Source organism: Scomber japonicus, chromosome 20 (genome assembly GCF_027409825.1).
Source record: "Scomber japonicus isolate fScoJap1 chromosome 20, fScoJap1.pri, whole genome shotgun sequence".
NCBI lineage: Eukaryota > Metazoa > Chordata > Actinopteri > Scombriformes > Scombridae > Scomber > Scomber japonicus.
The window spans coordinates 9543372-9558868 of NC_070597.1; the positions used below are offsets into that span (position 1 = coordinate 9543372).

Genomic DNA, 15497 nt, shown 5'->3' on the forward strand with positions numbered 1-15497 from the left:
ACATGGGATTTTTGTGGTGTATTCCTTTAAGGTGTGAAACAGTCCCAGATTGACTGTTGTGTTTCAGTCTCTTTGTTGTTTGGTATTTATGTTGTATTTTGTAGCCTGGTAGTGAGGATTCAGCCACACCTACACAGGGACAATTTACAATGAGATTTTACCCTTTTATGCTGTGAAATGGTAAAAATCTACTTCCAGCCTGCTCAGACAGACACATTGCATCTGCAAACCCTCGTCTTTTTATACCTGTGTAAATTTAGCCCGTTAGCCGGTCCCATTCTGCGGAGTGAGACTCTCCCAGGGGCAAATGATCTCTTTGGCTCCCCGAGAGGAGGCCCGGTTCTCCTCCTCCTCATCCTCAGACTCTATGGGGTAGATGCGGCACTCTGGAGGAATATCCACTTTAATCTGGAAAAAGCTGTGAAAGGTCACAGAAATTGAGACACTTCATTATCATTATTATCTCTTTTCATCAGTACATTGGGTTTAAGATAGAACACTAAGTATGTGGTTAAAGTGCTGACTTTCAGCTTTAATTTGAGAGTGTTAGGTTCACATTAGAGGCATTTTATAGAATTTTACATACATAGATTTTAGAGTGACAGAAAGTAATCAGACAGGTTAATGTATAAAATCATTACAATTAAAGCAGCATCATTTATCCCATCTAATTATTCATGTGGCTACTTTGGGGAGGTGGAACAAGCTCTTAACACAATATTAATGTATTATCACTCCAAATTGTTAAAGGGAACACCTCAGCGGACACTGAGCATCAAGTGTTTGTGGTCTCCTGTTGAATATACAGTAAGTCTTCTTCGCTCTCTTTCTATCTATATAGTTTGGTCAGGAGACCAAACTAGATTTGGCAAACTAGTTTGGCACCTGAAGGAAATATCTGGCACTTCAGCTCCTAAATGCTCTGTTGTGTTCACCAGGTAATTGCTAACTAGGGCTATCTGCTGTTTGCTGTTTCACAGGTTGTATTCAGTGGGTTTATCAGAGCTTTTTCACTGAAGAAATCTGCCTGCTGCTGCTGGAAATTAGGTTAACGAGCACAGTGAGAGAGAACCAATACAGCTAAGTTGTGGGCTGTAAAACCAAAACAATGAGCTGAGGGAGGGAGGGAGGAAAGAAGGAAGGAAGGACAGAGGAAAGAAAGAGAGGACTGAGGAAGGAGGGAAGGAAGGAAAGAAGGAGGGAAGAAAGGGGGGTGGAGGAAGTACAGACAAAAGGAAGGAAGGGAGGAAAGAAGACGGGGTCAGTTTGACCTGGGAGGACAACACGAGCGTTAAAGTGCTTGTTTCATTTCAAATCCAAATTGCTGGATTAAAGCTGGAAGCCTGAAAATATAAAACTGTAGAAACCACGACTTTCTAACTGCACTGATAGTGATGGGATCATGTTGTAGATTTTGGTTTTTCTGTGCACTTTTGTAGGCGTCTCACACTCACTTGCCAATCCTCCTGGGTGGAGCCTGGCTGGGTTGATCTGGGCTGATTGGCTGGATGCGACTGCTTGTCCCAGCAGCTGAGTGGCATTTAGGCGACAGGCTGGCAAACATGGTGGAAGGGGTGCATCCTCGCTTCAGCAAACGCCGCAGGGAGAGAGTCATGCGAGACTTGGACACATTTCCTCCTGGGGGGGGTCTAGTTTCAGGGATCCCCTCACGCTCCCCTTCACCTGCTTCCACTCGCCGCTCAGAGGCAGAGGTGCTGTCTAAGGCCACACTGATGGGGGACGGGCAGGCTGGGGTGTGAGCCAGGAACGGTAGGGAGGGTGAGGCGTTGGCAGGAGGGGAGTCGATGATGCCGGAGTACACAGCAAGGTGGGGGACAGGGGTGGTGAAGCGACACAGCTGTGAGGTCAAAGGGCAAGAAGATACGAGTCAGCAAGAGCGGGTTTCTCTCCAAATACATGCTGTGAATTTTGGCAAGTTTTCAGCAGATGATTTCTTCCAACTGATGTTTTATACTGCCATGTGATGTGATGGATATTATAGGATGTTATCATATGGTCTAAACTTAAGACCCATATTTTTAGCCAAGCATTTCATTTTTTTTATGCTTTTTTCTGTGTGTGGAGTGTCCTTGGATTGCATAAAAGGAGCTTAAAAACTAATTTATTGTCATTATTAATACTGTTATGATGATGAAGCACTATGTAGATTTACTTTACATATAAATGTTGCAATTACAAATAATTTTCTTGATTAATTGAACAATCATTTTGTTTTAAGTGTCAGAAAATACCGAAATAAATGCAAATTACAATTTCCCCAAACCCAAGGTAACATACTAAAAATGGTTTGTCCAATTCATCTTTTGATTTTATTTTATTTTTTTTAAGTAAATTACTTTTAAGTCAATCAACAATTATTAATCAACTCTATTATTTCAGCTCTACATACATATGTTGTAGTTCAACATGTAAGCATCTATGGCTGGTGTTATCAAGGTTTTCTTAGAGAGAAAGAAAAAAGAAAGAAAGAAATATCTCTGCATCTGTCATCTATCATATATACTGTCTCTAATTTTAACGAGACGTGTTCCGCATTATTGCCAATAATCAGGACAGACTCATGATCAATCATTTCAAGCAGACAGGGTTGACAATTCAAGGACAGCCAAGAGAAATGTGTGCGATGACATTAATGAAAACAGTGAATGACAAGTCAGGACAAACGGATAAACATGAGGTGGTTTATGGATGTTTTATTAGCTTATGACTGATGACACAGAAAACATAAAGACCAGTACAGACACACAGTACAACAGATGCATTATGGGAAACAAAATGTCAGACCACAGTCACAACATGTATGGACAGAAATGTAACAGATGGTAACAGACGTCTCAAAATGTCCATTTGTCTTCAACCTGTAATCAATTCTCAATAAATCTGCATGTGTTTAAAGAGTCAATTCATATTTCTCACTTGTTTATCTCCCTCTGGCTTTCATACCATGCAACTATAATATGATTTCATATTCAGTATTGCACATTCCCATTCCCAAAAACCACCGCTTTCCACTTTACTTTGAAATAAACTTTCTAACACTGTCTGTTTTACTATCAAATGCACTAACATGACAGTGGCTCACCAGATCAGGTTTCAATAATTAGGTTCTTTTTTGTGGCATGTTAAGGATGAAACAACCACCAAATCATTTTTTTCCTCCACTGAAAGTCATATCAGACATAAATATCCTTCAATCTTTGACATTAGTATGGATACACATGTCTGTAGGTGTTTGAATATCATTAAACCTGCAATAACTGAGATTTTAACCACTTGGGGGCAGCAGAAACATGCTGTGAACTTTTAAACAGTCACCTGTTTACACATCTAGAAGATACAAAGCAACATCAGCATTCATCCGGAGACATGTAAGTCTAATATTTTCTCTCCTTAAAGGAATGTTTTGCTCTGCTTTGGGAATATGTGGATCCTTATCTCCTAAATTCTCCACTATGTTCAACAGCTAGTCAGTAACTTGTTGTGTTAAGCCGCTTTTTAGAGCTCTTCTGCTGAAAATAGCTGCATGATGCTGCCAAAAATGGTGCTATTAGAGCACTGAGAGTGAATCAAAAATAGTATAATAAAGCCTAAATAATGAGCTGGAAGATGCTTTAAAGCTGAGAGAAACTTCATGTGAAAATTATCTCTGGAATCATCACTACAAGCAACCTTTCACATTACACATAATCATTAGATCTATAGCTAATATAAAAATATTGATTATAGCAGCTTTACACTATAACTAGAGTGGCTTTAAAATGTAGATGTCATTAGTAAGAAATATACTACAGCTTCAACTCAAATGACTCCACTAAATCATTCAGTAACTTAAAGTAAATGAGATTTTATCACTGAGCATCATGTGTTTGTGTTCATCTCTTATGAGAAGGAGCTTGAATCGTGGCCTCCTTTTGTAGTTTGCTCATGACCTGTGTGATGTCTACAGGGGCACTGGCAGCCAGCTTGGCCTTCCGCTCCTCCTCCTGCTGCTGGAGGATGATGAGGCTGGGACTGGGCCGCCTGTTCTTCGCATTATGCGCCAACTGGGCGTCACTAGGGGATTAAGAAGGATGAAAAAGAGAAGAGAAAGGCGGAAAAGACAGAGTAAAAATTCAGTTTTTTACAATGATGGATGAAGTAGCTCCAGTGAGCTGCAGTGAGACCAATTATCGGCCAGAGAGATGAGAATTCAGACCAGTGTCACTAATAAGTCACCCTTTGCTGCAAAAATCTACACTTTCTTGTCTCCAAGTATCTTCAGAAAAAGTGCCGTTAATTAAATGCAAAAATGTGTGAGTTTAAAGCTGCCACTTACGTAAACGTTTGCTCCTGAGGATCAACGGCTCTCTTACACATGTCCTTATACACCGGAGATTTTATGTATCGACCGTATTTGTCCTTCTTCATGAGCATATAGATATGACTCTGAGCTGGTTCCAGGACGTATCTGTGTGGATGTCTCAGGGCCATCACTGTGATTTCCCTTGTCTTTCCATCAATGTTGATCCACCGAGGTGCACCACGGGCCAGGAATGTCCTGGGATGAAGTGAATAGCAGAAACAGAGAGGGTATATATCACTCAAAACTAGTAATTATTGTTTTAATGCATGGGTCCTGGTGCTACTTATCTTCCTTTTCTTTTCCCTGTCAGCTGTTTCAATCATCATATTCATCTATTACTAACATAAATTCTGTCCTACTCTCTCTGCTCTCCTTTACTTTCTAATGTAGGCATTGTATCTTCTAATTTAAGGTTCACACTGATTTTTTCAAACAGGCCTTTATGTTCTCTGCCCCTGCAGCCTGGTCTGAAGCTAGATGAGCTGATCCTGATTAAGGCATTTAAAAATATATTGAAGGCTTTAAATGTGAATTCAATTCCTCCTGTCTGTCTTTTTAGGAATATTATTTTATGAGTTGCTTCTGTATGCTTTGTTTTCTGTGTATGCTGTTTGAAACACTGTATTGCTGTTATATTGGCCACGGCTCCCTTGAAAAAAAGAACTTGGGATGGGATGCAATGGGATTCACCTGGTTAAATACAGGTTTAAAAATTAATAATGAAAACACTTTGTCACATTCCTGGGACTGATTAAAAATGTGAAATGAAAAAGCTTGACATCTACACTTGACTATATCATATCAAACCTCAAAAGCAAAAATTAAGAGTCATTAGAGATGACTGATTGTATTTCACACAAGGAAGAAATGATGACCGTACTTGTACATGTACTCGGCTTTCTCTTTCATTGTCGATGCTGTTCCCCACTTCAGATCCTCACAACCTTCCCAGAAAGCCAAGTTTTCACCTAAGATGGGTGAGAATGGAATACAATTGAATGGAAAAGAGAAAAAGGTTACTGAGTTGATGTTTCCCTCTTCCAATGGCGGAAAAAATAACACTGTGTGATCAAAAATGAAATTTGTGCTTCTGCAATCAGTCTTGTTAAATCTACTTAAGACAACCATCTTACTGCTGAATTCTTTCTTCAGGAAGAGTCTGAAATCATCTCGCCCTCGAGGGTCTGCGAGCAGCTCTCCAAAGCTGAACGTCCACTTCTCCACACGCATTCTCGTTGGGATTTCCACACTGTGACACACACACACACACACACACACACACACACACACACACACACACACACACACACACACACACACACACACACACACACACACACACACACACACACACACACACACAAAATAAGGAAGAAAAAGAAAATCACTGAAACAACATTTTTTATTGTAAACTCAATATCCATCAGTTGAATTTCAAATACCGGTAAAATGAAAAGAAATATGAATTATATATCGTCCTCGGCTGACTCACGTGAGCATGTTCAAGGTCCACAGCGTGTCATCGTCAGTGAGCCAGGGGTTGCTGGGAAGAACCTTGGAAAAGAAAGGGTCGTGGCCGTTGTAGGTGGTGCAGTATTTCACTATTCTGCAAAGAGGAACGTCGAAATATTGAACCAATGAGACTGCTGAATCTTAACTACTGGAATATCTAGCTTAATATAACTAGCCCTTTTCACAGCCTCTGAGTTCAGCCTCTGTGTAAAACAGACAGATCAGCACACCCTGTTCTGATTGGTCAGCAGTTCTGGAGGCCACATAAACAAACTATAGTAGTAGAATTTCTTTTTCTTTACGCAAAATGAAAAACTTCGCTCATACATCATGTTAGTGCTGAAATCTGATCCAAAATATGCAAGTGGACAACCCGAATAACAAAAAGCTACAAAATAGACAGCAATTTGACATCTTTACGAGAAGGAAGTAGAGCAGGAGTGTCAAACATGTGGCCCGCGGGCCAGATACGGCACACTTGCTATCCAGTGCTTTTTTCCTTCCTTCCATCTGTCCTTCCTACCTTCCTTTTATCCTTTATTCGTTCCTTCCTTTCTTCCTTCCATCTGTCCTTCCTACCTTCCTTTTTTCCTTTCTTCGTTCCTTTATCCTCTTTCTTCCATCTGTCCTTCCTTCCATTCTTCTATCTGTCCTTCCTTCCATTCTTCCATCTGTCCTTCCTTCCATTCTTCCTTCTGTCCTTTCTTCCATCTGTCCTTCCTTCCATTCTTCTATCTGTCCTTCCTTCCATTCTTCCATCTGTCCTTCCTTCCATTCTTCCTTCTGTCCTTTCTTCCATCTGTCCTGCCTTACATTCTTCCTTCTGTCCTTCCTTCCTTCCTTCCGTTTGCCTGTCTTCCCTTCCTTCCCTTCTTATTTCCTTATTTCCTTCCTTCCTTCTTTCCTTCCATCTTTTTAATGATCCGGCCCACATGAGATCAAATTGGTCTGTATGTGACCCTTGAATGAAAATGAGTTTGACACCTTTGAAGTAGAGGTAACTTTGCAAATTTAACGTTTAGAGCAGGATGAAGCAGTGGCTTTTGACTTGCTCGAAGCATTTTAATTTACCTCAAGTTTTGGAACTTTGATCATGGTTAAAATAAACATCTGACTTATAATAGTATATAAACTACATAAAAGTCACATAAAACATGACATATCTCCTGTAGTGTAATTTCACTTAAAGTTATGTCCTGCTGCATCAGTACACATTAAAGAAGGAGTCACCACTAAATAGCAGCAAAAGTGGTACATTCCTCACCCCAATGGTAGATAAGAGGTCAATAATAACTAAAGCAGCTTTTCTCTTTTGACAAAATGTTGCAACATAAATTTGTTACATTGAAGAAATGTGTTAATATTTTTGCACCTGTCTGTTACATAGACATAAAGCATAAAGCACAATTCTTGCAAATACCTCTTATTGAAATTAACAGGGAAAGTTAGGTCACTGGTCAATGAATAAGTAATTTTGGACTAATTTAGACTTCAGTTTTGAATCTACAGTTCTTTATATTTTTGCTATCTTCACTACCTGTCTGAATGGAAGAAATCTGATGCAGTATTTGGATGCAGATCTAAGCCAAGCTGCAAATGATCATGAATCAAAACATTTTCTAGGACTGTGCAGTTCTGGCAGAAGTATGTGCCTACTGATACATCTTACAAATTGATCATCATCACACGCTAGCAGGCTGATAACATGACAGGAAGTCACTGAACCTACAGCTACTGCATCTGAATCACATCAAATCTCATCTCTGCATGACTTCCGCCTGTCCTACATTTGCAGGTCAGCGTGTTTACTATTATGGGACATGCAGTATGATGCAACCTATCTAAGGCAAACCTGTTTTGTCACAGATATACTGTATGTAGGCAAGCTGGAAATATGATGGACTAGCTTACGCTCCGAGAGACACAGATGTCTTCACTCTGGGCCTCATGATGGACTGCTGGGTAAAGATCATCTAGAGGAAGCAGAGGAGAGATAACGGCTGTAAAAATGCTATCACTGCTAATGATAACAGAAACAGGTTAGAGAAAAAAAAGTCAGAGAATGAAAGACAGAAAGAAAGAGTGTAAGATCTCACTTACGATTCTTTCGTAGTGGTCGGGCGTTTTTGTCTGGAGGAGAAAAATATATTAAATGTTACATAACAGATTATGTGTCACATCACAGGTTTAAAATCTATATCTGCAGACACAAAGTGGAATATTGTGCTTTGTGCTTTTGTGTTCGTGCTCTTGTACTTCAATGTTTTTGTGGACCATTGTGAGTGTTAACACTACATTTTGAATGATTCTTCAAAAAGGCTGCTAGAGGGATAAAATGATTGCAAGCAGGTTAAGTGATGGCCAAGATTTGTGTGTGTGTGTGTGTGTGTGTGTGTGTGTGTGTGTGTGTAGGTGTTCATAACCATTATAAAAGTCTGGATACAAAAAGAGGTGAGCCATGAGAAATGCCTGCAATAGAAAAGAAGAGAAGAAAAGAGAAGAGAGCGTAGGACAGAATTAATGTTAGTAAAAGATGAGTTTAATGATTGGAACAGCAGATAGGGAAAGGAAACGGAAGATAAGTAGCACCTGGATCCATGCATTAAAGCCTCTTATTGAATATAAGCTGATCGGCAGGATTTATGTTCATACAGGTCATGTGGAGACTCACCTGTTACCTCATCTGAGTCAGGATCTACTCGTCTCTCCAGTCCATAGTCCATGGCACTCACTGTCCCCGGCTACACACACACACACACACACACACATACACACACACACAATAAAAGAAATTATACACTGTTTTAACCAAAGGACTTATTAATTAAAGCAGATGGCTGTTTTACAATGCTAATCATAGGCTGCTAATGTGTCACACATTTCTCGACCACATGGGACGACAGGAGGCCACTCAAATGTAAAACGTGATTTTCTTTTAGTTTTTATTCACACTTGGATATTATAAAAACATCTTCAAGTTATTTGTTTGTTTCCAACAGGGGATTCAAAAATGGATTGAGTGTAAACCACATTTACTGGTAAACAGGATAAATCTGTCCCTGAGAATGTATGAAAATGAATGAATGTATGAAGTATGGAGCTGTCAAGTGAGCCAATAAGTGTAACTTATATGAATATTTTATGTTATTTCAATGCAAATAACATCTCGTCTTTTCTTTTTGTCACTTTCAGCTACAGCACACACAGCGTAAACAAGTTCTTAGGCAGACAAAGTGACATAAAAATGAGACTCTTAAAAACAAAACTGCTGTATTTTTTTTTTTTTTTGGTTAAAAGAATACTATAGATTTTGGAAAATAAGCTTAATTACTTGCCAGGCTTAGATGATTAGAGCCAATACAACCGTTCTAATGCCCGTGCCTTTAGCATCAAAGTGGAACCACATGGTGATTAGCTTAGCTTAGCTTAGCATAAACACTTGAAACAGGTTGTCTAAAGTTTGAAAATATGCCTACTGACATCTCTAAAGCTCAACACTAAAGCCTTTTAGCCTTAAATCTAACAAATTAGCATCCTGTTGATGTTAATTAATGTGTGTTCTCCCTGATAAATAAATAAAATTAATTAAAGTACAATACTCATGATCTGGACGCAGATTTGCAGTATCAATTTGTTTTAGGGAATTACTTTTAATTCATTAATTAGGGAGTTACAATACAAATGGCACCATGTAAGCACAATAAATTAAAATATACTATTATTATTTCAGCTTATATTTACAGTAATTGAGTGTATTTGTATATAACTTATATAATTTGTACTTTATCGTATGATCACGAACCAGCTGGCACACAGTGACTCTTTGGGGTCATTCGATGCTCGGTGGCAGCTGCCCCAGTTTTCTCGGTCCGGCGTCACTACACCGGGTGAAACTTAGACTCATGTTGCCGCAAGCAACGAGGTGCAAACCACTGCACACACATTCTCCTATGCAGTGTGAAATATTAATCAGTGGTGGCCTTTTACTCCGACGGACATGTAACGGTAATGAGGCATCATGGGTAGAGATAATGAGATACCCTGGGATGTATAGAGGTGGAGTGCAATTTATTTTCAGACTTCTCTGTCTGCTGGCAGTCCACTGATATGAAGCCGTATCCTGCTCTCACAGTACAAGTCTGACAACCGTCTGTGTGTGTTTGTGTGTATTCTCACCGGCGGTCTGTGAACCACCCAGTAGGCTCTCTCCTGGCATTCGAACACCACGCGGTCCGGCTTCTTTCTTTCCTTCGCAGCCCTTAAAATCACACAGAGAATCGTAAAACATCTTCTTGATTTTTTAAAGCTGAGTGATGCCATTGAGTTTCTTCCACACACACCTACCTGTACTGCTCTTTAGCTTGCATCACTATGAAATCCCATTTGTGATTCATCCACTTGTGAAGATGGTTGTACCGCTCCTGAGGACATAAAATAACACAATAAAGTTCTATATACTACAACTCTTGCTGGAGTTTTGACCTCTAGAGGCTTTTTTCCCTCCTCCGTGCACCTTTTGGAAGTACATGTGCCAGAAAAACCTAGAAAAAAAAGCTTCTAAGACATAAAATAACACCTCAGTAAATGCCAACCAACAAAAATAACTTATACTTGGGTATTCTCAGTGTTGCTCTCACCTGCTCATACAGCTCCAGGACTCCTTTCTTACGTATGTTTCTTTTCGCCAGGTAGATTGCTTAAATGATGAAATAAAAAAGGTGCGTTAGTCGAGTGTCTGGAGCAGAGCGGGATGTAAAATGTGCAGTCATACTTACCATAATCTGTATCCTCAACGGGCCACTGCTGTGTAGGCCAGAAATATGGTGTCTGGAAAGGACAAATGGCAGAATCTAAGTTATTATATATATTGTAAGTGTTACTCTGAGTTGGATTTGTTTGTTACAAACCAGAACAAACATTTTAAAAATGTAAGACAACAATTTAAAGTCACAAAATGCTCCTCTGCTTGCTTCTGCCTTGTACTAATCATCTTATATTAAACTCTTTTATCTTCTAATTGTACATTTTGCATGTTAGAGCAGTTATGCAGAAATTCTGCAAAAATTGGCAGAAACACAGTTCATCAGTTTCACTTAATATGTATTATTTTTCAACAACAACAACGACTATTCTAATTATCTTTTATGTAATTTATCAAGCAGACATCTTCAGGTTCCAGCCCCTCAAATGTGAGGTTTTTTTTACTTTGCTGTGTTTTATATCATTAAAGAGTTTCTTTGGTTATTAGACTTAAAGTTAAGCAAGGGAGAAATTCAAAATTCAAAAGCACTTTGTGTTACTTCACTCTCGTATGATTACAGATCATATTTAACAGCAACAAAAAGTGTAGAATCAGAAATTTGCACCTAATGAAAACTACCAGTGGACTGACATCTGCATGTGTAAAAATTAAACATAGCAGTGGGTAATATTATACCCTAATAACAACTGTACCATAAACAATGTGTTCAAAATGTTAAATGTTAGTTTTGGAAAACTTTTATGATCCTTCGTCAGATGCTGGGAGTATTTGCAGCTTTTAAAATAACCCAAGACAAGAAGTTTTTTAAAAAGGGAGCTTCTTATGTATCCTGTATGAATGACACAATTTAAAAATTATACCTTTAAAAATTATTTCTGCACAGTATGCGTCTCCCCTGGGTTTAAATTTGGGCCAAAAAGTCTCAAATGTGAGGTGTGTCTACCTGGAAGCGATAGAGAGATGCATCTGGTTTAATCACTAAGCGTTTGTGGTGTATTAGAGGGTAGATGTATCCCAACGCCACCAGCATAGAGCCGAAAGCCTTCGCCTCTGGAAACAACAGGCATAGAGTTAATTGAATTAATTTGGGCATGACTTTAAAACACATGAAGTGCAGACTACAGCCTCATCTCTCACCTTCTGCATCTATTTTGAATCTGTCCACTAACCAGGCGATTATGTCTTCACCTGCGGAAAAAAAAAAGATGCGAATGACAAAGTGTGAGAAGACAAAGCATGTGTAAAAATAAGTAAATAAATAAATAAATAGGCACTTCAGACAAAAGCAGCTCTGACAGCGAACAAAAAGGAATAAGTGCTGTGAGTGTTTGTGAGGTGGGTGTGCGCCGCTAAATGCCAGACCCCTCTCTGATATACCACTACTGACTGTACTGATAGTTTGTGAGCCTCTCCAGCAAATGTGAGGAGACAGATGGAGGGAGGGAAGACAAGGAGGAGGAGAACAGGGGGCTTGTGGAGGAGGCAGAGTGAGAAACAAAGGGAAGAAAAGAGGACAGGAGAAAAGAGACACAAGAAAATGAAAGACTAGATGGTTAGGGTAGGAAAGGAAAGGAAAGGAAAGGAAAGGAAAGGTGAGTTGAGATGAGATGAGGAAAGGAAAGAAAGATGAAAGTAAAAAGAAGAAGAAAGGAAATGAAGATCAAGGATAGGAGAGAGAGAGAAAAAGAAGAGGAGAGGTGAGAAATGGAGAGTAAAAAAGTTATGATCGGAGAGGAGAGGAGAGGAGAGGAAAAATGATAAAGGAAAGTAAAGAGAAGGGCAAGGGAAAAGAAAGGAGAACATGAACAAAAGAAAAAAGAAAAGAAAGTAAAGAAAGAGGCAGGTAAAAGAGGAGAGGAGAGAGGAAAGGAAAGGAAAGGAAAGGAAAGGAAAAAAATTAAAGGAAAGTACAATAAAGAGAAAAAGAAGGGGAAAGGGAAGGAAAGAAAGATGAAGAGCATCAGAGGAGAGAGAAAAGAAAAGAGAGATATAGGGAAGAGAAGAGGAAATCAAAGAAAGAGTAGAGAGAAGAGGAGAGGCATGTTTGCTCAGTTTCATTGATTTAGCTATTTTAACCAGCCTGACGTAGAACTCTAGGTTCCCTCTCTTCCTCTTCCTCTCCTCCTCCTCCTTCCACTGCCCGCCTCGCTCAGTGTCTGTTTTTCTCTCCCGTTTCTGTCTCTGTTACTTGCTCTTTTCCTCTCGCCTGCTCAATCATCCTCCTCCTTCACCTCCTACTTTTTTCCCTGTCTCCGACTCCAAGACCGCGGGGTTGTCATGGAGATGGGATCTGTAGCTCTCGAGTTTTGAAGCACAGAGCTCTGGTATCCTCCAGTGAGACCACACAGGCACAATCACTCAACCAGCCACTGCATAACATCAAGTGTGTACCGTACGTGCATTCATCAGCGTTTTGCATGAGTGTGTGCATGTGTGTGTGTGTGTGTGTGTGTGCATGTGTGTGTGTGGCCTCCTCACCAGCGATAGCGTGCGGTATTGTTGTCATGACCAGCCGCTGAGGCTGCGACTTAACCCCTGTTTTGGGATCCTGCATCTCCAGCAGCACCTTCTCTGCCTGTGAAGGAACATCATAAGGGGGTGAGAAGAGGTTACCACGACAACTGATGATAGGAGGGGAGCAGGGAGGGGGGCAGAGGTCACCGTGCCAACAGGTTGCTTTGACAACAAGTTGTGGGAGCAGCCTTTATGAGACATACTGGGTTATAGATTAGGGAAAAAAACAGGTTAGATGTATTAAAGATTGAAAAAAAATGCTTCTAATTGTCTATTAAGGCTCACTATCAAAGCATGTCATCAATACTTCATCAATCATATATATGCAATTGATTTAGTGGTTAGCTGACTCCCTTAAAACTGTTTCTGCAGTTCAGAAATAACAATAAAAATGCAATTTAAAAAACAATAAAAATGGAAAATCTGAACCATAACACTACATTTAAAGATGGCAAAAGATCAGTTATGGGGCTCGTTTCATGCCCTGATCTAATTGCATTTGTGTGGCTTGTGTGGGAGGATTCTGTGGTGAGTCACTGCCCTAAACAACATCTTAGTTATCTCATCATCCGATCCCACAGCTCCCACAGTTCCCACAGCTCAGGTGTGTACTGGAAAAGCAAGGAATAGTGTGGTTAAATAATTCAGTTTGTGTTTGAATGTGTCAAAGAGAGAGAGAGTGAGTGTGTATGTGTGTGTGTGTGTGTGTGTGTGTGTGTGTGTGTGTGTGTGTGTGTGTGTGCCGCTGATTTCTGAGACTGTTTGAAGTGGCTTTGTGCTTTGAAGTCATCCTGGAGAGGCTATAAGCCACAGGCTGAGCCGGACCAAAGTGGGCTTTCATAGGCCAAAACACGAAGTTCTCCTGGAAATGAATTCTCTATCAGCATTCCCCTGGAGAGCAGGGCATTGTGAGTTGCTGTGGGTCAATAGACTCTAAACAAAAAAATATTCTGTTAATGATTAAGCTTTTTTTTTCTTAATCACCTCCTCCTCCGCAGTTCCTCTAATACCAGGAGTTACTACACTGTGATGAACATGCAGCTCCTGATGTGAACCAATGTGAAATGTGAGATAATGAATCGAGCCCCCACTTTGGCCACGGGACCCGGCTGTGTTGTTTTCCAATACACAAGCGCCTGGATTAACTTCTTTCCAGAGGCTGGTCGGTGTAGATGGAAGCACTGATACTGATCCAGGCTTAATGCTTATTAAACTGAATGACCTTATCACTGTGAAAAGGTTGCAACAAAACACACTCTAACATTTAGTGTGATAGACAGATAAAGAGTGCGCACTGAAACCAAGATGATTTGAAGCATTTTGATGCATTGTCACTTAGTTACAAGCATTTCTAAATGCTTGATGCTTGTGAGATGTTATTTTTTTGCCACTGGTTGTAATTAATTGGGTGACTAAAATTCAGATTTTGTTTTTTGAATGCATACTTAAAGCAATGCAGGTTGTGTTGCATAATGTAATTAAAATGGTACCTGTCTATCCTAAAATTAAAAATAAAATAAAAAGACCAAAAGCATCAGGAAAGGGATTCCTCTGAGAATCTGAAGAGAATATAGATTTGTTTTAGAGGCTGATATAATATGATTGCAGCCAGCTTACAGCAGACCACAGCACCAGAAGCATTGCGTTTACATGATCCATAGTGCGTCTGCAGGTATTGTCTATAAGCCCTGTGATGACCACTGATATAAAGCCTACCTTTTTGAGACATGCCATCCGTGGTCGATACCTCTGTCCATGATCCCCGAGAGGGTTTCTAATAGTCATGATGCCCTGGTGCTCTCCACTCCCTCACACACGCACACTCTCACACACACACACACATACACACAGAGAGTCAATGCAACTGTCGCCTGTGAGCTGTGGCTGTGTCGTGTGTGGGGATGCTGAAAGGGAAGTGCAATGATCAATACCGGTGTTGCCTTCAAGTGCTCCCCACCGGCTCCCACTTTGGCTGGTGGGAATTTGAAAATGTGTTGTTACAATCTGATTGTCGCATTCAAATTTATATTATAACAAAAGTGATATTAACGTAGCGGGTGCGTTACGGAAATTGACAATTTATAGAAATGTGAAGACGAGTTGATTGCATTTTCCCACATTTCCCAACTTAACGTCCCTTTACGAGTGTGTTATAAGATCCAATTTTGCCCATTAGCCTCTGAACGCAACATACTTAAAAGGAGAGAGGGGAATTGACCAATCAGAGCACTGCTTTCGCTGTGATAACCGTTACCATAATGAGCCACCAGAGGGCGACATGGCACCACCATTCAACTGTAGCTAATGTTCCGATTTATTTTACTAACTTCATTCACAAATTATAAT

General features: G+C 40.0%; 1 protein-coding gene across 1 annotated transcript; it reads right to left on the bottom strand.

The window, feature by feature from the left end:
* Positions 1 to 264: 264 nt before the first annotated feature.
* On the bottom strand, positions 265 to 14936 carry rgs9b (regulator of G protein signaling 9b). The gene is made up of 18 exons (XM_053340877.1): positions 14868 to 14936; positions 13116 to 13212; positions 11775 to 11825; positions 11581 to 11687; positions 10651 to 10702; positions 10513 to 10571; positions 10220 to 10296; positions 10052 to 10133; positions 8554 to 8616; positions 7976 to 8005; positions 7787 to 7848; positions 5856 to 5969; positions 5497 to 5612; positions 5244 to 5331; positions 4337 to 4558; positions 3951 to 4074; positions 1455 to 1858; positions 265 to 418 (listed from the first exon to the last, which is right to left on the bottom strand). The coding sequence occupies exons 1-18, from the start codon at positions 14934 to 14936 to the stop codon at positions 265 to 267; spliced, it is 1971 nt and encodes a 656-aa protein (XP_053196852.1).
* Between the last annotated feature and the right edge of the window lie 561 nt (positions 14937 to 15497).